Raw genomic sequence first — 25792 nt, 5'->3', positions numbered from 1 at the left:
ATGGTATATCCTGGCCTATCCTATGTGTTTTAAAAGTCAACCAATAGGTTGACAGCTGCTCACTTGTGTCTGTGATTGTGCTGGGAGTTCCTGCTGTGAGCTGGGGAGAAGGAGCTGCTTCTAGGCACAGAGCCATTCTCATAGCTCCTGCAGAAAACTGTTACTGAAAGTTTTTAGAAAAATTATGAAAAATATCAAAAACATTTTGCATGTGAATTTCTTTGGGGGTCAATTTTACTAAATATTTTAATATATGCTAATAAAGTGGTGCCAACATCAAAGGGGTTTTCCAGCACTAGACTACTGATATAATAGTTCATGAAGAGTTGATCGGCGGGGGTCTGCCACTTGGGATCCCTGTCGATCAGCTGATTGAAGAGGCACTAGAATGAGCACTGCTGTCACTTTAGTCTCTATCTGGCACAGTGCCATACATCGTATAACAGCTGTGCCTGGTACTGCAGCCCAATCCAATTCACTTGAATGGGACTGAGCTGTTCTCAGGCCTTGTGACCGATAAATGTGACATCACAGGCCCGAGAAAAGGCAAGACCAAAACTTGAATCCACATCAACGACCTGTACATTGGCTACTCATTTTGCCAACCCGGATAGGAGGGCATTTTTTTTTGTTTTTTTCCCTCTAGAATCTATCATGACCTTTCAGCCATTTTTTCACTTGTTACTACACAGGTTCTCGCCACTCAATAAGAACCAATCACGTATGGTCCATCCTCAATAAAGGGGTTGTCCCACTTCTAGCTGAAGCAGACAGCTCCATACATTCGCAATTACTTGGGCCGGTATATACTTTAATAGGACTCAGCTTGCAGTACCAATCCTGACCACTGCACGATGTACGGAGCTGTCTGCTTCCTGCAGAAAAATAGGTGGGACAACCAGTTTAAAAGCCTCAGGAGTGGCCGCATAATGTCATACTCAGGTCTTGTGATGAAAGTGTGCATGGATAGGCATCAACAGATGTTAGGGCTGGTAGAGAGTCTCAACACCCCTGGTCTTAAATCACTCGTGCGTTACAAAAATAAACGGTCTGGGTGTGGGAAGGGTTAAGATGATCTGGATAATGTGCTTAGGCTACACCAGGTATTAACCTCCCATGGAAGAATTTTTATTCAGTGAATGTTCAATGTAGCAGCTAGAGATGAACTTAGCGCGTCTCCTGTACTGAGCAGGGAACAGACTCTCAAGCCATAAAATGCACTTAACAGTCTATTTAATAGTGGCGAGGTCCTTGAAAATGCAATATCCATGCTAATCTCGCCTTTTCCGAAATCACAGAGGGAAAATAGGTCAGCGGCAGGCAGAATCCTCTCCTTCTATCTGAAATTTGACATTTATTCTTATTTAAACAAGTAAGTAAACTTCGCTTAATTTTATTCTGGATTCAGTAAGCAAGATGAGAAGGTGCGGGGGGGCACTTGTCAGGTTTATGAAGATTACGGGCCTGGATCGTATGCCGGAGAGGTGGCGGAGAATCTCCTGGTGCTCCAAAATGGATCATTAAGTGTACCCAGGAATTAACTAAACTGCCACCTTCAGGCTTTACCTACAGCGACGGATTTTACAAGGAGTAATAGCCCCTGAGCAACAAAACCCCAGCAACACTAAAAGGCGGCCAGTGCTGCCGCTGCCCGCGATCTGGAGAAAGGCACTTAGTGACTGATGAGCCATGTGTTAATTGGCCCTTGTATTTACATGCGGACAGCTATTCATTTGGATGTTTAACTTTGCTGATTGGTTTCCAATACCTCTGCACATCGCAGATGACTGCCCGGCACTGCGGTGCAGCGGCCCAACAGGACCAAATCGGGAAACCATTTAACCCCTTTACGATCGCCCAATAGTAAAATTTACATAGGGTGGTTGTGAAGGGTGTATGGAGCAGCGAGTCTGCTCCATATCCGGCATCTATCAGCTATTTCTGGCAGCCGCTGAGAGCTGCTGCGATCGGAATTAGCTCTGATCGCGGCAATTAACTGTTTACATGCCGCGGTCAAAGGTGACCGTCCGTCTAAACAGTCAGCAATACATCGACACCCCCACAATGCGATCAAATTATTACAAGATCACAAGTTCAAGTGTAATAAAAGTGTAAAAAAAAAAGATTTAATAAAGTTTTTTTTAACAGTAAAAGTTTAAAAAAAGAAACCTTTACCCATCTTTCACATAAAAAAAAATCTAAACAGTTAAAGAAAAACCATAGATTTTGGTATCGCCGTATGCGTAAAAGTCTGAACTGTTAAAATACTACAATTTTCATCCCGTATGGTAGAGGCTGTAGAAAAAAAGTACAGAATGACAGATTTGCAGGTTTTTTGGTTAGCCCAGCTCTCAAAAAATTTGAATAAAAAGTGATCAAAAAGACGTATGTTTCCCAAAATGGTACCAATAAAAACTACAGCTCCCAAAAAGTGCGCCCTCACACAGCCCAATCGCCAAAAAATAACTAAATAAAAATGACAAGTCTCAGAATATGGCGACATAAAGCAATATTTTGTTTAAGATAAAAAAAATTTTAATTCTTAAAAATAGAAAAACATTAAAAATCTATATAAATTTGGTATCATCGCAACTGAACGGACCCATAGAACAAAGTTCATGTCATTTTTACTGTACTGCGAAAACAGTAACCCCCCCCCTCCAAAAAAATGGCACAATTAGATTTTGTTTTTTTGCACCCTACTTATCCTTTTTTTAAAAAGTTTTGCTGTACTTGATATGGTACCACTAAAAAACACAACTTGTCAATGGGAAAAGTAAAAGAGTTACAGCTCTTAAAAGGCAGGTAAGAAAAAACTAATGTAAAAGAATGAAAACGCTCTGGTCCTGAAAGAGTTAATTAAATATGCTTATAAAAATGGAATTGCGTACTGTATGTGGTTGGTATATGGTTATTTATGTCATAGTGCATTCACAAAATGTATCACATGTTAATGCCACACATAACACATTCTACTTTGCTTGCATAGTTACAAGTCTGTATTTGCTACTAGGCAATGAAGGGCCAGTGCCTAGGGCGGCAGGCTGCAGAGTGGTGGCCGTGGTACCTCAATACTTGCTAGAATAATTTTTTGAAGTATCAATTATCCAATGTCTTCCCAGTCAGGTTGTCTTCAAAACAGAATTAGCGTATTTCTCGCTTTATAAGGCGCACCGGACGATAGGACGCACCCCCGTTTTAGAGGCGGAACATAGGGAAAAAATATTAAGAACTCACCCAAGGACAGCGCAGGGGATAGTAGAGAGCAACGGAGCATAAGGTGCAGCAAAGCTCTGAAACACCGGAGCTCTATGTCACAGTGGCGCTTGTGGAGGAAAAAAAGAATCCGATTGGTGAAGGCGGGGGAGCAGCAGCAGATCCCACCGGCGCTTACCACCAATCAGCGGTATGTGCAGGCGGCAATGCAAAGGAGGGAGAACCGCTCTCCTAACTAAATGTGAGTTTCTTCGCCTGATTGTTCGCACAATTGTGCGTTTACCTTTTGATCGCGCGTTTAACAAACAGCACGTTCGCTCTATAAGATGTACTGACTCCCCCCCCCCACTTTGGAGCGAAAAATACGGTAGGTGGTGTGGTGCCCCTTTGGGTCAGGGATCGGAATCTTCTTCCTCTCCAATCTATACTTTCAGGCTCTCCACTGATGGAACTGTCACGTCTGACAAGGCGAACAGACCTTTACCTTTACAGCCATGTTGTTTTAGCCCCCATTCAGTTGCAATGCCTGCCATTACTTTCTGAACTGGACGCTAGTCCAATGTCAAGTGGGAGGTCTCTATCGCACAGTGTCCATGGCTGACATAGCATTTGAATGACGCTGGGTGGTGGAGACAATGAACTGGTGTCTGCTCCGAAAATAATGGGAGGCGTTGTAGTCTAATAGGAGGTAAAACAAGAATAATGGCAGTGGGTTCAGCAGGCAGACTGCTGGAGAGGCACACAACCCGTTTCCTCTGTCAGAGGATGTGGCAGGTCCTCTTTAATGGAGATCATGGAGTGTATGAGGAGCCCAATAAAGTAATGGAAAGCCCCTACATTTCAGAGATCAAAGAGGAACCCAGTGCTCAAACCATCTAATTTGTTTGTATGACATGTCCAAAAATAGAAAAATGTGCCTAGAGGTGCAAATACCTTTAGATTTTTTGTTAACACTAGAAAAAAAACTTAAATCAGTTTAGCAATCAGCTTTTAGGGTACAGCTATATTTACAAGACACAAAGACTAAAGCTGGCCATAGACATGAAAGTCCTGCTGCCCATAGACAAGAGAATCTTGCTGCCCATAGACTTGAAAATCCTGTGGGCCATAGACATGAGAATAATGCTGCCCATAGACAAGAGAATCTTGCTGCCAATAGACATGAGAATCCTTCTGACCATAGGCATGAAAATCTTGCTGCCCATAGATATGAGAATCCTGCTGACCATAAACATGAGAATCCTGCTGACCATAGACATGAGAATCCTGCTGACCATAGACATGGGAATCCTGCTGACCATAGATATGAGAATCCTGCTGGCCATAGACATGAGAATCCTGCTGACCATAGACATGAGAATCCTGCTCACCATAGACATGAGAATCCTGCTCACCATAGACATGGGAATCCTGCTAGCCATAGAAATGAGAATCCTGCTGACCAAAGACATGAAAAACCTGCTGATCTTAGACATGAGAATCTTGCTGAATATAGACATGAGAATCCTGCTGCCCATAGACATGAGAATCCTGGTGTCCATAGACATGAGAATCCTGCTGTCCATAGACATGAGAATCCTGCTGTCCATAGACATGAGAATCCTGCTGCCCATAAACACAAGAATCCTGCTGCCCATAGACATAAGAATCCTTCTGGCCATAGACATAAAATCCTGCTGACAACAGACATGAGAATCCTGCTGGCCATAGACATGAATCTTGCTGGCCATAGACATGAGAATCCTGCTGGCCATACACATGAGAATCCTGCTGGCCAAAGACATGAATCCTGCTGGCCACAGATATGAGAATTCTGCTGACCACAGCCGTGAGAATCTTGCTGAATATAGACATGAGAATCCTGCTGCCCATAGACATGAGAATCCTGCTGACAACAGACATGAGAATCCTTCTGCCCATAGAAATGAGAATCCTGTTGACTATAGATATTAAAATCCTGCTGACAATCCCATATCCATCCGGCTAATTCTTTGTTCTTAAGGGAGATGCGCCATGCTGATGGTGCCTGCCAGATAGGTGCCCTGCCCATAACCCTTACTCCAATTTGTCAAATACAAAGCCTAATTATAAGCATATAGTATGGTGTCTGAATAAGAGTGCCACACAGTTGCCTAAATAACAATGCTATACAGCACTGCACATTACCTAAGTAGTAGTTCCACACAAAGCCAAAGAAAATGATGTCCATACAGTGATCAAATAATACCAATATATAGTGATGTAATAACAGTTCAATACAGAAAGTAAAATATATAACTATTACTGCTACACAATTAATAGTGGTCGTAAGCCTTGAGCAAACAAACTCACAAGTCACGTACCCCGAAAGCTTTACTGCTGGCATGTATATATATAACAGAGTGTGCATGTTTATCGAGAAGTTGGGCAGAATAGTTGTTGGCCCACTAGCAGTGCTGGCCTTAGGTTGGATGGCAACTTGTGCAGAATTGTAATTGGTGTTCCCCATTATAAGAAAAAAAACAATACATATTGCACTGATAGGCTGTCTGCCTTCTGCTTGTGCAGAAAGCAGCAACATATCCACACTAGAACAGCTCAGTAAATAAATACTGTACCAGAACCAAACTCAACATAAATGCAGCCCCAGAACCAAGCTCATGACATAAAAACAGCACAGACCAACCTTAGTACAAAGATATACCCTATTACCAAAACCAAACTCAAAACATAAATACAGAAGCAGAACCAAGTGATTGTGTTGTGGGGGCCCTGATGGGCTGAGACCGGCACCTCGAAACATCAGAGGGGGGAAGAAGGAGGATGATTCATGCAGCTTCACATAATGCTCTGCAGGAAGGAAAATGATGATCTGGCTAGGTGAACCTAAGGGGTAGGGATCGCCCCCAGCCTAAATCTGCCATGATGCAACCCTGCAAAAGCTGGTAGCTGGTGCCATGTGCAACTGCACAAATCACATGTAGCTTATGAACACGGATTCATTCACACAGGTGTATACAATTTTGATCTGTGAGAAACGCACCATATGGGCGTTTCCGGTGCGTATGCGCTTTTTTTACGTCCATTTTGCATCTGTACTCACTGTGTTTTTCACGTGCATAAAAAACAAATGCAAAAAGTCCCATTTGATGTCGCCTTTCTTTTCACACTGTCTCCTGGCAACATGCATCAAAAAAGCCTTGAAAATGCACGCAATTGCGTATTTTCTGCACTTGTACGCGATCCCATAGACTTCAATGGACCATTTCAGTCTGTGATACAGACAAAGCAGGGTGTGCTGGGATTTCTTTATGCGTGCAAAATCCGCACGTCTGAATTCACCAATGCCACTCAATGGTGTGGTCCATATTAGTCTGCAAAAAATACACCCGTGTGCATGAGGCCAAAGGTTGGCCATGCCCACTACGGTTTTCTGATGCCCATCACCAATGGTAGAATGGACTCTACACTAGTTTTTGCCTTATTTTTTTACATTTCGGACTTTACACCAGTTCCCATTCTGTATATTCTTGATCTCGCATGAAAATAAATGGATACAAACTATCCTCTAAGTGCGGCAGGGTCTGCTTCAACAAGCTGTATTCTCTGCCAACAAGTCATCTACTTGCATGGTTGAGAAAGATGTGTAAGCAAAGCTCTGACTAAGTGATACGGTGCTCGGATCAGCAGACCCCACAATTGTGGGAACGCGTCTTCTACATCTCACAGGTTACAATTGGCAACTTTTCCATAAATAAATAAAAATGTTGTCCTTCATATATCGGTTTCGGGCCTATTAATAGTGTTGGCACTTAATACCCCGCTTCACGTCAAGTCCAACAAATTACCGACCAGGTGGCATCCTTATTTGGTATCCTGGCAAGAGGTTTCGTGAGCTTCACACCTTGGCCCACCAGATCTGTCACCATATTAGGAAATCACACGTTCAGAATTCCAAATTCCCTTTTGTGACAGGAGAAATCTGAATTTGTGGATCTCATAAACACCCCCCCCCCCCCCAGATTAAAAAATAAACAAAGCATAAAAAACACTATGATTAATAGCAAAAAAGCAATATGCTCATTTTTTATTGTTTTTTATTCTTGTCCTAAGTTTAAAAAAATGTTTTATGATTTTTGCAGATTATCCGATGCACGGACGTGTTCGCAACGATTGCTTAGGCTGCAAATTAAATGATTTTAGAGTTCCTCTGCAGCCAAGGTGCTGCTTCCATGCAATTTTTTTCAATTCCTTCGTATTTAAGGATTTAGGATCCATTTATTAGAAGTAGCAGTTCAAGAAAAGAGTCTTAGACACTATATAAGGGGTCCTTTTTCTCATCTACTATTTTGGTTGTACAAAGTTAATATCCCCCACCTTGTCTTTGCAATGACAAAGGCCGCCTTCACACGGGCGTATTGGCACACGCAAAATTGGCGCATGTAATACACAGGAAATAGATTGCATTGATTTCAATGGGTTTGTTAACATTTACGCATTTTGCTCGGGCATTTCGGTGGCAAAACCAAAAAAATACAGCATGCTTTATTTTTCTGCAGATTTGCGCACCAAGGGTTCCCATAGAAGTCAATACGGGGTGCGCAAATGCATATGCGAAACGCAAGGAGATGTGTAAACGCTGCGCAATTGCGCAGGAAAAAGAACACATTTGTAACTCATTAGGACTAATTTGCCATTTCAATTGATGCGTCTTTGTTTGCCGTGCGCAAATAAACATGGCTTTCAGGCGCAAAAAAAGTACAGTAGTATTTGGTGATGCGCATGCAAAAAAAAGCATTGGTAATTCCGCAAATACGCTGCGCTCAGGGCGCGCAAATACGCTTATGGGAAGCCGGCCTGACTTAGCCTTCTCTTTAAAAAAATAAAATTCTAGTAAAAAGGTGAATTTTTTTCTTAATTCTCTATTTTTGTCATTGTATTCTTTTTGTTAAAAAAAACGATAATTTGAAAATAAGCTTAAAAAAAAGTTTAAAAAATAACCTCCAAAAGCGAGTACCTACCTCACGTACACATAGGGAAATTTTCAGGCTTTTTTAAGCATAAATAATAGATGTGTCATTTTTCAGATTTAGCCATAATTATAGATGGGAGCGCCGCTATAATGAAGTGAGAGCTACACAATTTAATAGGCTATTGAAATTACATGAACTGGCATTGATTAACAATTACAGAAAAATCACTTGGAGGTACATGCTTGTTATTTAATTATGGGAAATTACCTCTGAAATGAACACCGTAAAACCAATGGCCGGTCCTACGGATGACAAATAAGCTAAACAAATCATGTGAAAATTCAGCGCAGAGAGAAAAAAAAGGAGTTTATAAAGAAAATTAAGGAAAAAACATAAAAAAATTTTTTTTAAATATATTTAAAAATATTTTAAAACTATATGTATACATAAAAAAAATTAAAAAAATGCACACAGCCTCAAGCACAAGGCCGTATAACGGCTTCATTTGTACGGAGTCATAATGAGGGCTTCCATAGAGGTGCACGATCCGTTTACTACCGTTGCACCTCTTATCTCACACGGGGGCATGTGGAAGTTTTTTCTCATGGATTCCATATCATTCCGGCATTAAAAAAAACGTGAACTAATTCATCGGACCCCAAATACATAGACGTGTAAGTTATAACTAGGCTATAATATCTCTAAGCAATCAGAGTCCGTCTTTACATGGAATGCAACAATGTAACGACTTTTTGCCTCTAGAGGCTTTCCAGTGCCCATATAGGTTGTCATTCCTCAGGCCCCACACGGGCTAAAAAATTGGCATTGATGGCTGTTAGCTACTCCCCTCCTCTTTCCAACTGCTCTATGTATATGTACAGTGTATTCTACTTATGAACCAGGAGGATCAGGCTGAGCAGAGCTTATAGATCTTGCCCCATGAAACGTTACTTCAATGCATGGATCCAGGGAATTAAGCTGCAGAGCAAAACTAGAATTTCTGCGCCCTGACGAGAGGCAATTGGCGACTATCTTAAATCGGGGTTGTTTTAGTGACGGTCCATTTATTAAAAGTCCATCTAGTATATTTTCCTGCAAGGTTGATCTAGAGGATTTGCCTTCCTTAATGCTATAAGATAATTGTTCGAATTGGATGAATTTATGTCACTTTTTTTGAACCCTACTGACCGAATATCTATAAACGAAAGAAGAAATGATATTAAATAAGAGCTTAAAAATGTATATAAATGAGGGGGGCCACTAGAGCCCAGACTGCATATAAATGAGGGGGGCCAATAGAGCCCACACTGCATATAAATGAGGGGGGCCAATAGAGCCCAGACTGCATATAAATGAGGGGGGCCAATAGAGCCCACACTGCATATAAATGAGGGGGGCCAATAGAGCCCACACTGCATATAAATGAGGGGGGCCAATAGAGCCCACACCGCATATAAAAGCAGCAACTAAAGGAAAGTCGAATCGATGGAATATTTTTTTCATCAAAATTAAAAACAAAAGTTTTTTTGCATATTTATCATTTAGAAAAATAAAAAAAAAAGTGGAATGTCTTTGATCCCGTAATATTATCACATAATCTCTAACAACTTGTATCTATCTGAAGTGTCATTCCGATTCTACGCGGACAGTGTAATTCAGTATGCCATTGCCTGTGCAACTTATCTCTAAGACAGTGGTATGACATTTTAACGGAATTCACTCATGAATAAAGTATCACATGCCAAATATTACATCTTAATGTCAAACGGAGTTCAGGATGACATTAAGTCTCAATAAATACCAAGGCCAAGAAACATTCTACCGCAAGGGTCCGGAACAGAGCATAACAATTCCCTAATACACGGCGCCGGATCACTAGCTGTGACTACAAAAAGAGGCGAGGAAAGTAGGTAATTGTGGTCACAACTCATTTGCTTTTTATTCGAGGTTTTATATTTATTTTTGTTAAAGACCCTCTAATTTACCAGCAGCCTCTATCTGATGGATCTCACCATTAGGTTTGAGAATTAAAAGAAAATTTTACTTTTCACTTTTTTTTCCCGCTTTAGTGCTTTAAATTGTAGCTATGGTTATCACTTTTTTTCATGGAATCGTGGAGGAAGTGTCATCTTCCTCGCCTTCCAGTAGCCCGTAGTTCCCCTTTCCTTGTTTGCAGGATCTTTATAAATGTCCAGAAACTCCTTCAGCCTCCCTAAAAAATGTATCCAAAGTATTAAAAATATAGTCAAGAGAGGAAGGAGGGGGATGCAGCTGCAAATAAGTGGCTGTGCTGCTCTGACAGAAACTCAGGAGTTTAGCTCCGCCTTCATCTGTCCTCATCACTGCATCATACATAATCCAACCTGCAACCTGTTTCATTTAGCATAGTTGGCAGGATGGCACCACCAATGAGACGCGGAGGGCCATAGCAGCAACCCTCCGAGGACGTTGAGGACTTTGTCAGTTTGCAAAGGACAGCAATCAAAAAAGAAGGGGGGAATGTAATAGGGTTGATAAACTGACACTCAACCCTCCACAGGGTTCTGCTTCTCTGATGGAGCTTTGGGACTTATCTTAGCTCCACGTTCATCTGTCACCGCTACGCCATCATACACCATCCCATTGGCAATATATTTCATGAGACTGCCTGTTGTGAAAGGGGAGGGACGGCAATAAAGGAGAGACCTGAGATTGGTTCAAAGTACTCACATCACACCAAGACGAGCCAACCAATGCAGGAGGGATGGAACGAAAAAAATTAGCAATGGTATAGAAAAGGCTCACACAGAGGTGAATGTCAACGGCGCATAATCAGAACCACATCCACAAGTGTAGCAGCACTGTGAATAGGGAAACAGTTGTCAATAATTTTGTCCACTTGGCCATTAATTGGCTTTCTGTTTTGTACAATGTTATAATTGTATCATTAAAAGTTCTGCAACTTTTTAGTGCTATCAGTGAAGCTAAACATTCTTGTTTACACACAGAAGATCGGGAATGTGTTGCCCATACGCTGCTATAGGCCCATACTGTCCCTCTGATTTTATATGGTGGGTCATGTATGAATTTATGAAAAACTGTAGTATATTTCATTGTATGCCAAATTTCTTGTAGAAGAGGATACGGCCCCTCCCGGAGCTACTATCCAAGGTGAGCGGGTCTGCAGTACAGAATGGGAGTCTTTGTGCCGCCTTACAGGCTCTGTGTACGCATCCTTGCGATGTGCATGAGGCACCCCTACTCCCCCCCAGACAGGTGCCTTTAACTTAGATAGCCTATTATGCAATTAGTGGTCGCTAACGCAGGTGCTGAGCCGTCCCATCTACTTATTTTAAACTCGTTTACCAGAAATGTCCCATAGAGATGATCACATGACCTCAAAGAGCCAAGAGGAAGGCACTGCTACCAATATGGTTGGGACTGGGGGTTGAGGGGGGCGTTCACAGTGGATGTACTAGCAAATAGTAGCTTGCCGTTAATAAAGCATCTGATAGGTCCCAAAATTTAAAGGGGTTTTTGGTTTTATGTAAATAAAGTTAATTCATTGTATCATGAAGAGTTATACAACTTTTCATAGACCTTGTGTTTCAAATCATCACTACTTACAAATTTTCAAGATCTCTGCTTGCTGTGAGTAAACAAGGACAATGCTTATATTCAGAGGCTTTAGGGTCTTTTTACACAGGCCGATCCAGGCGTTTAAAGGAGTTCTTCGGTTACCAGACAGTATTTCTGCAAAAGCTACAATTGCCTTAAAATAACAGAGCAGTACTTACCCATTTTCTGCCGCGAGGATCCAGTGATGTTGCCCCGCTGTCCTCCCGGTGATTGTTGTGGAAGATGACGTCAGCAGAAGTCACTTGACCGCTGCAGCCAATCAGAAGCTGCAGCGTCACCGCCCTTCTCCTGGCATCAGTGCTTACATACTGGGTGTCATTATGCCAGGAGTTCAGAACGGAGTCGTTGCAGTAGTCAAGTGACTTCCGCTGATGTCATCTTCCCCAAAAATCACTGGGAGGACAGCGGGACATTATCACTGCATCCTCAAGGCAGAGGACGGGTAAGTACTGCTCTGTTTGTTATTTTAAGGCACTTGGAGCTTTTGCAGAAATGTTGCTCGCTAAACGGACAATTGCTTCAAACTAACGCCAATCACACTGATCGGTGCTCACTTTCTTAGCCTTTTCATGGGCTGATTTAGACCCTATATGGGACAAACGTTCATTCATCTGACTGCTTGTTCCGCTGTGGGCAGCACAGACTCCATTTTTGGCTGCACAATAGTTGCGATCAGCCGACATGTTGACTGATTGGTTCCAGCTTTACTCTTGGCCTGTATTTAATGGCCATAAAAGGGGTTTCTCACCTTTTACTATACCCTCAAGAGCTCATATTAGATGATCAGCAGGGGTCTGCCATTTGGGATCCCTGGCAATCAGCTGATTTCCTGTGCCACTGTCAATACAGGAAGCAGATTGCACTGACCAGAGCGCAGTGGCCCAGGTTAGTACTGCAGGCACAGTTCCTATAAGCAACTTAGCCCTCAGTACCAGCCTGGATCGTTGCGCTATAGTCAGCGCAATGGGCTTCCTGCGCTGTCAGTAGGGCCAGCAGCACCGGGAATCAGCCGATCCGTGGGAATTCCAAATAGCGGATCACTGCAGATCTGCTAATGATTATCTGTTCTAGTAAAAAGTGAGAAAACCCCTTTAAAGGGAGTTTGTCAGCTCCTATGAGCCCCATATGCTAGACTTATGGGCTCAGAGGAGCTGAAGCGCTGAATCTGGTGGTGTGGGTCTTATACTTACATTCCCCACCGTCCCCCCGCTGTGCGCTGTCAGTACCGCCGCTGAATGCATCTGGCAGACTATTTGGCACACACATAGAATTAAGAGGAGTTGTGCGCCTATGAAGTCCACCGGATGCATTCAGCGGCGGCTTTGACAGCGCAGAGCGGGGGAACGTCAGGAAAGGTAAGTATAAGACTCACATCGCCAGATTCAGCGTTTCAGTTCCTATGAACCCATTGGTTTATCTTATGAGGCTAATAGGAGCTGACAAACTTCCCTTAAAACCTGTCCACGTCATACAGAACAGACATAGGTGCACGGCTTGTTACTATCAGAGCTCTGATACACTGTAACAAACCCTGCAACTGTATGAGTAACCACTCTATTCACTGACAGCAAGCAGAGAATCTTGAAAGATAGCAGAGAATCAAAACACACAGTACATGTTAAAGTTGTACAACTTTCCATTAAACAATTCATTGTAACCCCCCTGTGTCGTTACCTTAGTATTTAGAGGTAAGCGTAGATTTTTACGTTGCTTAGAGACATAAAAATCGTGTACCGCGCGGTACGGAAGGAGTTTACCAGATGATCAATACAAATCTCACGATATTATGCCTTTCTTAGGAAAAATGGACCATTATAATCTCTTCAGATTACCGCGAGCCGGGCGTCATAGTAAAGGAATAAAAAACATGCTGACGGATAAATTAAAAAAGCGCAAAACTTGTGTACCATTACAGCGACACTATAGCTACAACCCTGGGTAGCCTCAAGAGTCAATAATGCTATACAGACATGACCCCAGCGTCATACTACAAGTACATGATCCTATAACATCACCCGGCATACCATGTGGCATTGGTCGCCCGCCCTGTTATGGGTTATTAGGCTGCAATACCCAGTCATTAGTTAATGCAGTTAATGAAAGCTGCTCCTCACACAAGAGTGCAATCGCCTTACTGTGAAATACTGTAAGCCGGGACAGCAACGTCGGTGCCCATCATCTGCTCTCCCTCTAACTACTTTTCACATAGCCTGATCCCACTAGTACTGAGGGCAGAGCGAGCCCCATTCACAGGGAGCAGTGGGCAGAGTTTGGCGTTGTTTATGAAAGCTATGTAAGTGTGGGCCATCTCTAGTGGCCTTTGATGTCAGATCAGGATCGCGCTCTTTGAAATCATACACTCTCATTTTTTTTTAATATCCCGGAGAACACTATTCGGCTTACGAGACCAGAAACCCTAGAACGTGCGGTAGAGACCCTTGTGTGCGTTCCTTGGCATTTGCACTCAGTGCTGGGGCAGCCTCACCCAACGCCATACCCGACAGCATTGACATGACTAACTGTTAACCCTGCGAGGGTCTCAGTGCTTATTTATAAGCTGGCTAACGTCTGCCCATCCTCTCATTTACATACTGCTGTCAATGGCATCTTGCAGGAAAGTACTGGGGGGAGTGGAAAAATAATACATATGGCTATCAGACATTACTCAAGACCCATGCAGATTGGGACTTGGTGGGTTGGCCCTTCTGTCCCACTCAGCCTTTTGACATACCTTCATTATAAGGGTTCTCCTTTTTGGACAATGCCTTCTTATTAGATGGAGTTTCATAACAATAAGCTGTTAGCAAATCCTCCCCCTACTGGGACTTAAGAGATTTGCTAGAATCTGTGCGGCATTCTGGTAGAAAGTGTTCAATTTCCCTACAGCACCTCCACAGGAGAAATGAAGTATTACACAGTGCCCATTCACATCAATGGGTCGCCTTTATAATACGGGATGGGACAGGTCCTCTATAGCAAGAGGTGCTCTTTATAACCTAAACTCTGGCAAGAGAGGAGGATCCTGAGCAGAGGACCCACGTTTATTAAAGGGGTTGCACCATCGATCAATTGGGGTGGTTTAGAAATTAGAAACATCTACTAAGGCCGCCTGAAGACGGCCGGGTCAGATCCCGCTGCGAGAATTTGACCCGAGCTCCTGCAGGGACCAACACGGCACTCACCTCTCCCGCGACTCCGGCTCTGTGATGTGCCGGCTGCCGCCCAGCCGGCGCATGCCCCGCACAGAAATAGAGCATGCCGTGATTTGTTTTCCTCGCGCAGACAAATCGCGGCCGTCTGCATAGGATTACGTTTTCTAACGCAATCCTATGGCAGCTTCCACAGGCGGAAATTCTGCGGGAAATCCCGCCGCGAAATTTACACCTGTGTGCAGGGAGCCTAAGGGTTTGATTTTGACGATCTACAGTCTTCTTTCGAAGCCATTAACGAAGCAACTACCTAGATTTCGACATATGGAAAGAAAGGAATCATTACTCGCTTATAATTTGTCAGCGGACAAGCGGCGGCAGGTGTGGGACCGGGCCCTGAAACCATCCTCAGGTATACAGTATAAAGAATAGCTTTGCTCCATAAACTCGACTCTGCCATACCTAGTCTATGCTGGAGGTGAGGGCTTTATGGAGGCTCGTTGACCCAACTGTACTGGACGTGCACCCAGATAAAGCCCTTTTGGTTAATGGTTGAATCCCTTCTACAAAATGCTCTTGGCATTCGTGTTCCATTGCATCCCTCATACTACCTTCTCAATGTCCTTCCTTTTAGGATGGGTCACAACACAGCTAAGCTTTTATTATGTATTTTAACTGCCGCGCAATGCCTAGTGGCCCGAGACAGTGGAGACAGTCTATGCCCTCCAAGTTTATAGAATTACACTATATGGACAAAAGTATTTGGACACTGCAGAAAATCAGCAAATATGCAAATTCTGAGTTTGCAGAACGGTATGCTGGGAAGGGCATAAAATAAAAAGCTGCTCATTTTGTAATAACTATTCATTCATCCGATTGAGCACTTGTGGGACGAACTGGAGCAACGGGTACGACATCGCCACCCACGCCCATCCTCACAACAATCTCTTCCCACAGCCTGGCACGAGGAATTGCAAGCTAGTCCAGCCCAGACTTACAGAGAACTTGTGGAAAGTATGCCTCGACGACACCAAAGGGGGGCCGACATGTTACTAAATAGGATAATAAAGAACTTCTTCTGAAAAACGCGCAGTGTCCAAATACTTTTGTCCGTATAGTGTATATGATAGGATACAAGATATACGCAGTATGGAATACTTTACAGCGTTATTGAACAACACAGTAGACCCCTTCCTGGTTGTGTGGTCTCAATGGGACACATACTGGATTACCAGAGGTGACTAATCTTTACTCGCTCTATTAGATTTTACATCGCTCACTATCCTGTTGAGTTGTTTTAAGCTGAACGACTTACCTTATGTTTCAGTTTTGTCTTTGTCTCTGTTTGATCTTCCCCTTTTGTTTCTTTTAAGTATCATACTGCTATTACTTAGGGTAATTATATTATTATTATGTCTAGTAAAAAACAACTTTTTTTCCCGCCATTAGCATTCTTGTATTCAATATTCTAGACTAGCTGATATACCTGTGCGTTGCATGGCACTATACTTTGCACTTAGTATTGAATAATCAAGTTGTGACCCCTTTGCTTTTCCTATTTAGGACCTAAAGAATGGTTGTGCCGAATTTCAAGTTTGTACGACATCGGGAAGTTAGGGGATTAGATTAGGTGCATTACATAAGGGGTCACTAAAGGCCCATTTAGACAGGATGAATGTTGGGCAAATGATGCCTGATACAAGCATGCTGCTGCACGGGAGATAGCATCACTGGCTCGCTCACAGAGCGGCCAGCAGGGGGTGGAGAGGCTGCAGGAGATTTCACTCCTTGCTCTTCTCCGTCCCCCTCCATTGACTTAACATAGCGGCCGCTCAGTACTAAATGTCTGCTATTTACACTGAACGATAGGGTCATTGTCCTTTGTTTATGCAGCATAAACGATGGACGACGAGCTGAACGATCATCGTTCAGTGTAAATAGCAGCCGTTCAGTATTGAACAGCTGCTATGTTAAGTCAATGGAGAGGGGCGGGGGAGAGCGAGGAGAGAAATCTCCTCCAGCCTCCGGCTGTGAGCCAGAGATACTAGCTCCTGTGCAGCAGCATGGGAGCTAGTATGTGCGGGGACAAGTGTCGGGCATTGTTTGCCCAACATTCATCCTGTCTAAATGGGCCTTTACTTTTGCACTTAGAATTGAATAATCAAGTTGTGACCCTTTTACTTTTTTCTACTTACAACCTAAAGAATGCTCGTGCCAAATTTCACATTTGTGTGGTACAGATGTGTGTTATTAGTTACATTACATAGGGGTGCACTTACTTTTGCACTTAGAATTGAATAATCAAGTTGTGACTACTTTACCTTTCCTATATATGACCTAAAAAATGGTCATGCCAAATTTCAAGTTTGTATGACTCCGGGAAGTTAGAAAATTAGATTAGGTACATTACATAGGGGGTCACTTACTTTTGCACTTAGAATTGAATAATCAAGTAGTTTTTAATTACGCCAGTATTTGTCGCCTGGTGGTGAAGAACACTCCTGCAAAATTTCACTCAAATCGGACCAGAACTATGGATTTGTATCCGACACCAACAGATCTTGCGTTTTATATAAAAGATGAGAGATGTTATGGTGGTTTCACATCTGCGTTGGAACCTCCAGTCGGGAATTCTGTCGCAGATCTGGCCCAAAATACTGTAAAAAAAATCTCAATGGGGATCGTTCTCCGCTAAGGATGAGTGAGTATACTCGCTAAAGCACTACTCGCTCGAGTAATGTGCCTTAGACGAGTATCTCCCCGCTCGTCCATATAGATTCGGGTGTCACCGCAGGGCACGGAGCTGCGGGGGAGAGCGGGGAGGAACGGAGGGGAGATCTCTCTCTCCCACCCGCTCTCCCCCGCTCCCCGCCACGACTCACCTGTCAGCCGCCGCGGTCCCCGAATCTTTATGGACGAGCAGGGAGATACTCGTCTAAGGCACATTACTCGAGCGAGTAGAGCTTTAGCGAGTATACTCGCTCATCCTTATTCTCCGCCCTTCGGTTCTGTCATAAGACCGAACAATTCGGCCAGGGAATATCCCTTTCCTCCTCCCTAAACGGAGGAGGCAACTGGAACTCCCTGGTGCATATGTGAAACGACCTTTAACTCTCCACTGTTTCTACTGTGTTTCCCTGAAAATAAGACCCTGTCCTATATTAATTTTTGTCCCTAAAGAGGCACAGGATATTATTTTCAGGAAGCGTCTTATACTCACCTAGCAGTTGCCGTTCGGGTTCCCTGCCGCTGGGCTGTAGTGCTCCTGCAGGCTTCCCTGTAGTCCTCAATGCTGACAGAGGCAGGGTATTCCAGCTCCGTCACCAACAAGAGATGCTCCATCGGCATTGAGGACTGCACGGAAGCCTGCAGGAGCGCGGCAGCCAAGCGGGAGGGACTCAGACGGCGTCTGCTAGGAGAGTATTGGTTTTTGCTTTTCTTCGTGTACTGTAGCTAGGACTTATTTTGGGGTATGGCTTGTATTAAAAAAACAGGGTAGGGCTTATTATCGGAGTAGGTCTTATTTTAGGGAAAACACAGTATTCTGTTGATTTGCTGTTGATTTGTAACAATTTAATGTAAAAATTCAATAAACACACTGTTTCTAAAAAAATGGGCTGTACCAAAATATAAAGTTAGTTTGGCTTCACATCTGCGTCGGAACCTTTGGCTGGAGGTTCCATCGCAGATCTGGCTGAAAATACCAGAAGGAATATGGGGCAACTGGGCAGACTCCATTATAGTCAATGGTGTTGACCCAACATTCAGAGACGGAGCCGTTTGTACTGAGGGATTCCCATTTCCAGCTCTCCAAACAGAGCAAGAAGGCGGAATCCCCAGCACAGGTGTAAAAGCACACTTACTACGTATCTACAGGACTGACATTACGACCCCAACACAAATCTGATGGTTGTCACATAAATGGAGCGCAGGACGCATATGTACACCGAAGTTCCATTCATTTTAATGACAGCACTGGGAATTGCAAAATATGAACACTCAGAAATCTCTGCCTCTGTCACTAAATGAATGGAGTGGCGGCGCACATGCATGTCTTCCACTGCATTCATGCAGCGACTGTCGGGACCCCTGTTCTTGGGATTGTTGGGTTCCCAGCAGTTGGACCCCCACCAATCGTCCTGTAGATAGGGGATAATTTTACACATTGGTACAACGCCTTTAACTTTAGGCAATATAAATAAGGGGATATAAAAAAATAGTTTTCTACACTAGATAATCACTTCAAGAAGTAACGAAACTTTAGCAAGACGTTTGTCCTAGTGGCGTGTTAGAAGTTTTGATCAGTAAGACTAACTTTACATGGAAGAGTGCGATATCGCGCTTGCCAATGTGTGATTCACCATTGAAGATGCAAGACATTTTTATCTCAAAACCGCCTCGCATCACTTCAGGGAAATGGCGGTCCTGTCAGCCGCGGCGGAGGATCGCAGAGTTTCTGCCATTGTTTAAATGGGGAAACCTCGCACCACACTGTGTGCACCTAGCATGTAGTGCGATGCTGCCGCCAGCTCCACTGGAACCAATGGGCGATGCGAGGGCACACCCTAAGATAGGAAGTGCCGCCATTTGTTTCCCACATCGCATTGGGAATGGCGTTCATGTTCATGAGTGATTTGTGCGCCTCGCAACGCAAAAATCTCCCAGGATTTTCTCGGTCGTATAAAAATGACCCAAAGGTCCAGGTGGTGAGATTCCCGCTAATCGCAGAAATGAAGGTGGCAAAGTGCTTACCCAAGTGCTCTGCCCATACAGCTGTTATCGTTACACCTCAGCTCTACTCGGCAGCTGAAAACAGGCTCATGAGTCCATCTTCAGGTGCCGAAAAGAGCCAAGCACAACTGAAGGGGCACGGTGCCCAGGCAAGCACTTCTACCCTTTCATTTCTGCAATCGGTGGGGGTCTTAGCATCTGAGCCCCACTGATCAAAGCTTTTGACATGTCACTATGAGATGCCAAAAGTTTTATAAAAGTGCAGTTACTCTTTAAGTGACATCACTGGTGCAGTGATGTAACCACTAGACAAACCTTAGGTGTTCAGAGTGCTTTTCACAGCACCCTTAACTTTAGTTTCTGTGAAATTTTGTACAGGGTTTACCTAAGATCTTACCAGAGTCCTTGGACTTCTGCATCAGTTTCCTGACGGTTCGTACACTCTTGGGTGTTCTTGATTGAAAGCCTCGGCCAACTCCCGTGAACTTCTGTTACCGACCATCAGGATGATCTCATTTCTGTCCTGGATTGTTAAAGGCATCTTCTGGTACCTGAAAAAACATGATATTAGTTTTCCATACCGCATTATTTAACATAACAACTTTAGGAATATTGAACGTGACATCATCCATAACTCGAAAATGGTTGCAGATATTCAAAAATATGGCCTCAACTATCAATTTCTGATGAAATTCTACTCTTAAATCATGTGTCCCATGACCCGCTTTCCATTGACTAGCTGCTGGTCAAAAGAAACCGTCTTGTTCTAAGGCCTCTGGCACACTACCGTATTAGGGGCCATGGGCTATTCGTATTAATACACGGACAGCACACGGCCCCGTTATAGGCCTATGAGGCTATGCACAGAGGTATTTTTTCACACGAACCAATGATCGGCATGAAGAAATACCGTAGTATTACACGAAAAAAATCACAGCGCGTCCTATCTTGGCGCGTATTATGCATGCATATATGTCAAGATAGTGGATGGGGATTAACGTCGTGCAGCAAGTTATTGGGTACTTGCTGCATGCTGGCACATGCGTGGTACGCAGCTGCTTACGGCCTTAGGGTTAATTCACGCACACATATTTTCAGTCTGGCAAACTCTACAACTGAGTAGACTCTGAAAGCACAAGATAGTCAATGGGGGGAATTTTAAAAAAAGTTCATACCAGATTCTGGTGTAAAGAAGTTGCCAAGTATTGCGCAAGTTCTGCCTGTGCAAAATGTTATTGACTTTTTGACAGTTACGTTGTTCTATGCCACCTGTTCTGGGAAAAAAAGAAGTGGCGCCGCCTGCCTGATACATTAAGGCTGGGTTCACACAGGGCGGATTTGCCGCGGATTGCCATTGCATATCCGCACTGCGGCAAAACCGCTGCGTTTGCAGTGCAATGCAGCACAAATGAGATTTGCCAAAAAGCTGTTCTCACAGGGCGGATTTTTTCCGCACAGCCGCAGTGCGGAAATGCAACTGCGGCGCGTTTTTAAAAGATGCAGCATGTCCATTCTTCTGTCTTTTCCGCAGCGCTTTTTTGACCATAGACCTCTATGGATGCGGCCAAAACCGCTGCAAATACGCGACAAAAAGTAAAAAAGCGCTGCAGAAAAAAACGCTTGCGGATTTTTCAGCACGAAAATCCGCAGAAAAATCCGCAAGCCCAAATTAACCTTTGAAGCGGTTTTGCCGAAGAAGCGGTTCTTTTGCGGCAAAACCGCAACAGAAAAACCACGGCAAATCCGTCCTGTGTGAACCCAGCCTAATGGATAACCAGAAACTGGTTGACATTATACCAGAAGTCTACGCCAACTACTAGCTGGCATGGAGGTCTGTGTGGGCGCTGGGAGGAGCTAAGATGCACCTAATATATGAAGAGGCGTGCCGAAATATTAAGATTGGCGCATGAAATGTCGGTCTTAATCAATTACTCCCAATGTGCCAATTTACACAAAAGTTTCTCACACGAATCGCATGAAGAAAAAAAAAGCGCAGCGCGTGCTGTTCTGGTCCAATAGTCGGGCAAAATTCACCCATTTAAGTCAATGCAAATGCAAGAAAAACGGGCAGCGCACGGACACCGCCGTAACGCTGCCCCATATTTCATGGTCCACTTTTAAGGCCGATGTCACACAGTGTAAGTGCATTTGTGCAGTGTATTTGCGCAATGGGTGTTGTATTTTTTGGCACATGCTTGTGCGTGTTTTACTGTATTTTTTATGCGCAAACCGTACGTATTCCGGCACGCAAAAAAGCACGCTCCCATTGACTGCAACGGGCAATTAGTTCAATATGTGCAATTACCCTGTGCAAATACGCAAGAAAGTAGAGCCCGCTGCGGATTGTTTGCGAGAACAAACTGCGCGTGAAAAATACATTCATGTGAACGAACCCATTGAAATCAGTGTTTTCTATTCACTGCATATCTTGTGTGAGCAGTAGATCGCGCAAATGTGTTTTTGTGGAAGCAAAATTTGCGAGTGCAATGTGCAGTGAACAGAACCTGTTGATTTCAATGCGTTCGGTCGCATGTGGATATTTTTTCGGCCGATTTCGAAGGCACAAAAAAAATGCAGCATGCTCGATTTTCCTGCGTGCTCAAAAGTCCCCATAGAAGTCAATGGGGATGCGCAAATGCGCTCAAAATACGCTAGGAGATGCGTGAAGCACTGCGGAATTGCGCAGGAGAAAGAACACAGCTGGAACTCAGAAATCTCGCAGAATGTCCGCAGCGGGACTGCGTGGAAATTCCGCAAGATTTCCGCAGCTGAACGCCCGAGACATTTGGCGCGGGCCTTGAAAGCAGCTTATTCCGCTGCGGCTGTTCCTCCCCATAGAGAGGAGAAAGCCCACAATGGATATGGCGATACAATTGACATGCCGTGGCTTTGAATTCCGTGCGGCATGTCAGTTGCAGCGCGGCTTGGCCTCAGCGGACTGTCCGCAGCGTGCGGACGGGATTTTTGCAAATGTCGTCCACTTTGCTGCTTGGTCTCGGTCTTAAGATTGCAGGAAGGAAAGTCCGCACAGAAGTCCCACCCCGCGTGAACCCAGCCTTAAGGTACAATTAGACGGAGCAGCCTCATAAACGTACGGACGACAGTCATTGGTGGGCTTTTACGCAGTGCGGCGATTGACTCGTTTTTCGCACGTAGAGGGGATCTCCGTGCAAATTCTTTGTTGTTTAAATGCAAATGACTGCGACTTTGCACTAGCGACTATTTTTCTTTTTTGTGGTGAGCGGACATGAAACGACTAGTGATTTATCGCTCGCCGCCATGTTGGTGACCTATTTACAAGGAATGACCGCCATTTATATTCTCTCTTTCGAGCAATTATTTAACCACTAGTCGCCCTGTGTAAAGGCACGCTTATATTATGTGGAATTATGATTACTGGAGGAGGCTAAAACTGCAGCTACAAGTCCTGTCAGCGACTGGCGCCAAGAACAGTGACATATGGACGCCACATTTGTCCAGGGCAAACACCTTTTCCGTCCTCCATAATTTTTTAGTCAACTGTATTAAACATTGTGTATATCGTTCCCCATGCCCCGCGGTACTACACCAAGCCGGATGGCTGCAGTGCAGGCTATTACGAAGCCAAAAGTCGATCTATTCCCAAAACAAAAATGGCGCCTTCCTTCCTCGCCGGCCGTTGTCGTGGTAACCCTCTGGCAGCCCGGCTGGAGCTGTGACGTATAGATATTGCGCTGTCGCCCGAGTGTGACGTGAGGCTGAGAGCTGGACGCGGCTATGGAGGGTCCTATGACAACGCTGAGTGTTCTGCTGGCGGTCACTGTGCGCTGGGCTGTATCCCTCTACCCGTACTCAGGTAACCCTCCATGGCGTGAAGTACTACTGCTCCCAGCACGTTCTTATAGTAGTACCGCCATATTGGTCCCTTCCCATATTCCACTCCAGCGTGGTATCATTTGCACTGGGATTTGTCAATAAAGTTATTAATGTTTTGCATAATGAAAACTTCTGCAAGATTTGTGTTAATTCCTCACGTTCAGGGTCTCTGCTGCACTGACACACTGTAGCAGCACTGCAGCTCTTCTGATCACTTCCTTTAGGAGGTTTTTGTCAGAAATGAAGAAAAAAAAAAACAGCACGAAGCAATATATATATGTGTAAAATGACGGCTCTAGCGATATCCGATACCGGGGGGGGGGGGGGGGTCAAACTCCTTCAGCCGCGTCAGTATTATAGCTGCCTTCAGAGGGCGCGTTCACGCTACAGCGTGTTAGCGCAGCGCACTACATGGGAAATGTGTGACGTAATACGCAGTGAATAGAACCCAGTGATTTCAGTCGGTTCGTTCACATGAGCGTATTTTTTCCCCGCAATGTGCGACTGCGAACAAATAGTGCGCAACATGATCTGTTTTGGCTCAATACGCCATTGAAGTGATTGCGCCGGGGCAACGACGCAGGGAATACGCAGGAGACCTCTGTATTCACTGCATATTTGCGAACCGCTTCAATGGGCCGGCTGTGTTCTTTTTTGTATGCGCGAATATACAGTGTATTTACACGATCGAGATGTTCTTACGACCACGTGAACGCGCACTAATAGTGCCACCTATATTCTCCGCAGTAGTGATAGGGACCCTCGCAGTGCGCCCCGCAGTGGCGATAGGGACCCTCGCAGTGCGCCCCGCAGTGGCAATAGGGACCCTCGCAGTGCGCCCCGCAGTGGCGATAGGGACCCTCGCAGTGCGCCCCGCAGTGACGATGGCGACCCTCGCAGTGCGCCCCGCAGTGACGATGGCGACCCCCGCAGTGCGCCCCGCAGTGGCGATGGCAGTTACCCTCGCAGTGCGCCCCGCAGTGGCGATGGCAGTTACCCTCGCAGTGCGCCCCGCAGTGGCGATGGCAGTTACCCTCGCAGTGCGCCCCGCAGTGACGATGGCAGTTACCCTCGCAGTGCGCCCCGCAGTGGCGATGGCAGTTACCCTCGCAGTGCGCTCCGCAGTGGCGATGGCCCTCGCAGTGTGCCTTGCAGTAGCAATCGTGACCTCTCTATTAGCCACTGGCTGGGCAGGCATTCCATTTGCCCAACCTGTAGGTCTGGTCTGGCAGCGACTGCTGAGTCTGTGACCTCTGACCTTGATGTAATTTCCCGTATCTGGGACGCCATTATTTTTGTTCTGTGATGGATCTGCAATCGGCAATAATTTGTACAATTATCATTTGTCGTTCGTTTTATGCAGCCATGAAAATCCTTGTTCCCTGCTTGCCAGTCGTTGCGTGTAAAAGGCGGTCGCTGAGCCGTTCGCAGACCGTTCCCAGCACTTCCGAACTCCCCTGACAGACCAACCATGGACGGAACAAGCTGTGACGATAGAATTTAGATGATTGTCTGCGTGTGTAAACGGTCGCCGTTCGCCTGTCCCAACGATGATCTGCTCCGTGTGAGACGACGTCCGGCCCGTTCACATCAGCGGGTCCCTGCAGAGCGTCTGCGCTGAATTCTGGACTAAACAGTGTTGCATGCAGCGAGATTTCATCCTGTAAGAGAGCGTTCATACCGCGTCTTTTAACACTGCGTAATTCTGTTCGGGGATTCCATCACAGCGACGGAAACGAACGGAACCGTTTACTCCTATCGTTTTACAAGGTTTCAGTTTTATTTGGACTACAGAAAAAAACAATCAAAAACGCAAATGAACGGATGTAAAACGGACACCAAAACCTACGCCCGCGATGCACAGCAGATAGAACCCATTGGGTTCAATAGGATCCTTCACGCGTGTTCTTTTTCTGCGCGCATTTCAGACCTGGAGAAAAAACGTAACATACTCTATTTTGGGCCGCAATTGCGCAGCGGAGGCCCACGTCTGCTCGAAATCTTCGAACTGCGCGATTTTGTGGGGTTAAAAAATACCACCTCTACCTATTAGTTCAGCTGCCCCGCCTACTCAAACATGGCGCTGCTGGGACCACGCCGATGTATGCTGTCTCGGCAGCGCAATAAAGTACAGTAAAATGCGCCCACGGTTGTGCGCCCTGCATAAACTTGAATGCCATTATTCACTGACAATAAGCAGAAAACTTGATGAGGAATCAAAATAGGAAGTTTTAATAAATTTGTAATGGACTGATGAGCATTAAAGGGGAT

General features: G+C 44.8%; 1 protein-coding gene and 1 long non-coding RNA gene across 2 annotated transcripts in view; one reads left to right on the top strand and one right to left on the bottom strand.

Moving 5' to 3' along the window:
• Positions 1 to 23314, bottom strand: part of LOC136621885 (uncharacterized) — a 45699-nt gene extending 22385 nt beyond the window's left edge. Inside the window, exons 1-2 of the long non-coding RNA XR_010791281.1 lie at positions 23235 to 23314; positions 20064 to 20217 (exon numbers count right to left, since the gene is read on the bottom strand). This is a non-coding gene — a long non-coding RNA (uncharacterized lncRNA). The remainder of the gene's footprint in view (positions 1 to 20063; positions 20218 to 23234) is intronic.
• Positions 23315 to 23383: 69 nt separating this feature from the next.
• The window catches only part of ALG6 (ALG6 alpha-1,3-glucosyltransferase), a 40534-nt gene continuing 38125 nt past the window's right edge, over positions 23384 to 25792 (top strand). Inside the window, exon 1 of the mRNA XM_066597703.1 lies at positions 23384 to 23501. Within this exon, the coding sequence (XP_066453800.1) occupies positions 23423 to 23501 (79 nt within the window). The 5' untranslated portion in view covers positions 23384 to 23422. The remainder of the gene's footprint in view (positions 23502 to 25792) is intronic.

This window comes from Eleutherodactylus coqui, chromosome 3, assembly GCF_035609145.1.
Source record: "Eleutherodactylus coqui strain aEleCoq1 chromosome 3, aEleCoq1.hap1, whole genome shotgun sequence".
NCBI classification, from domain to species: domain Eukaryota; kingdom Metazoa; phylum Chordata; class Amphibia; order Anura; family Eleutherodactylidae; genus Eleutherodactylus; species Eleutherodactylus coqui.
This window is presented reverse-complemented; position numbering and strand designations above follow the sequence as displayed.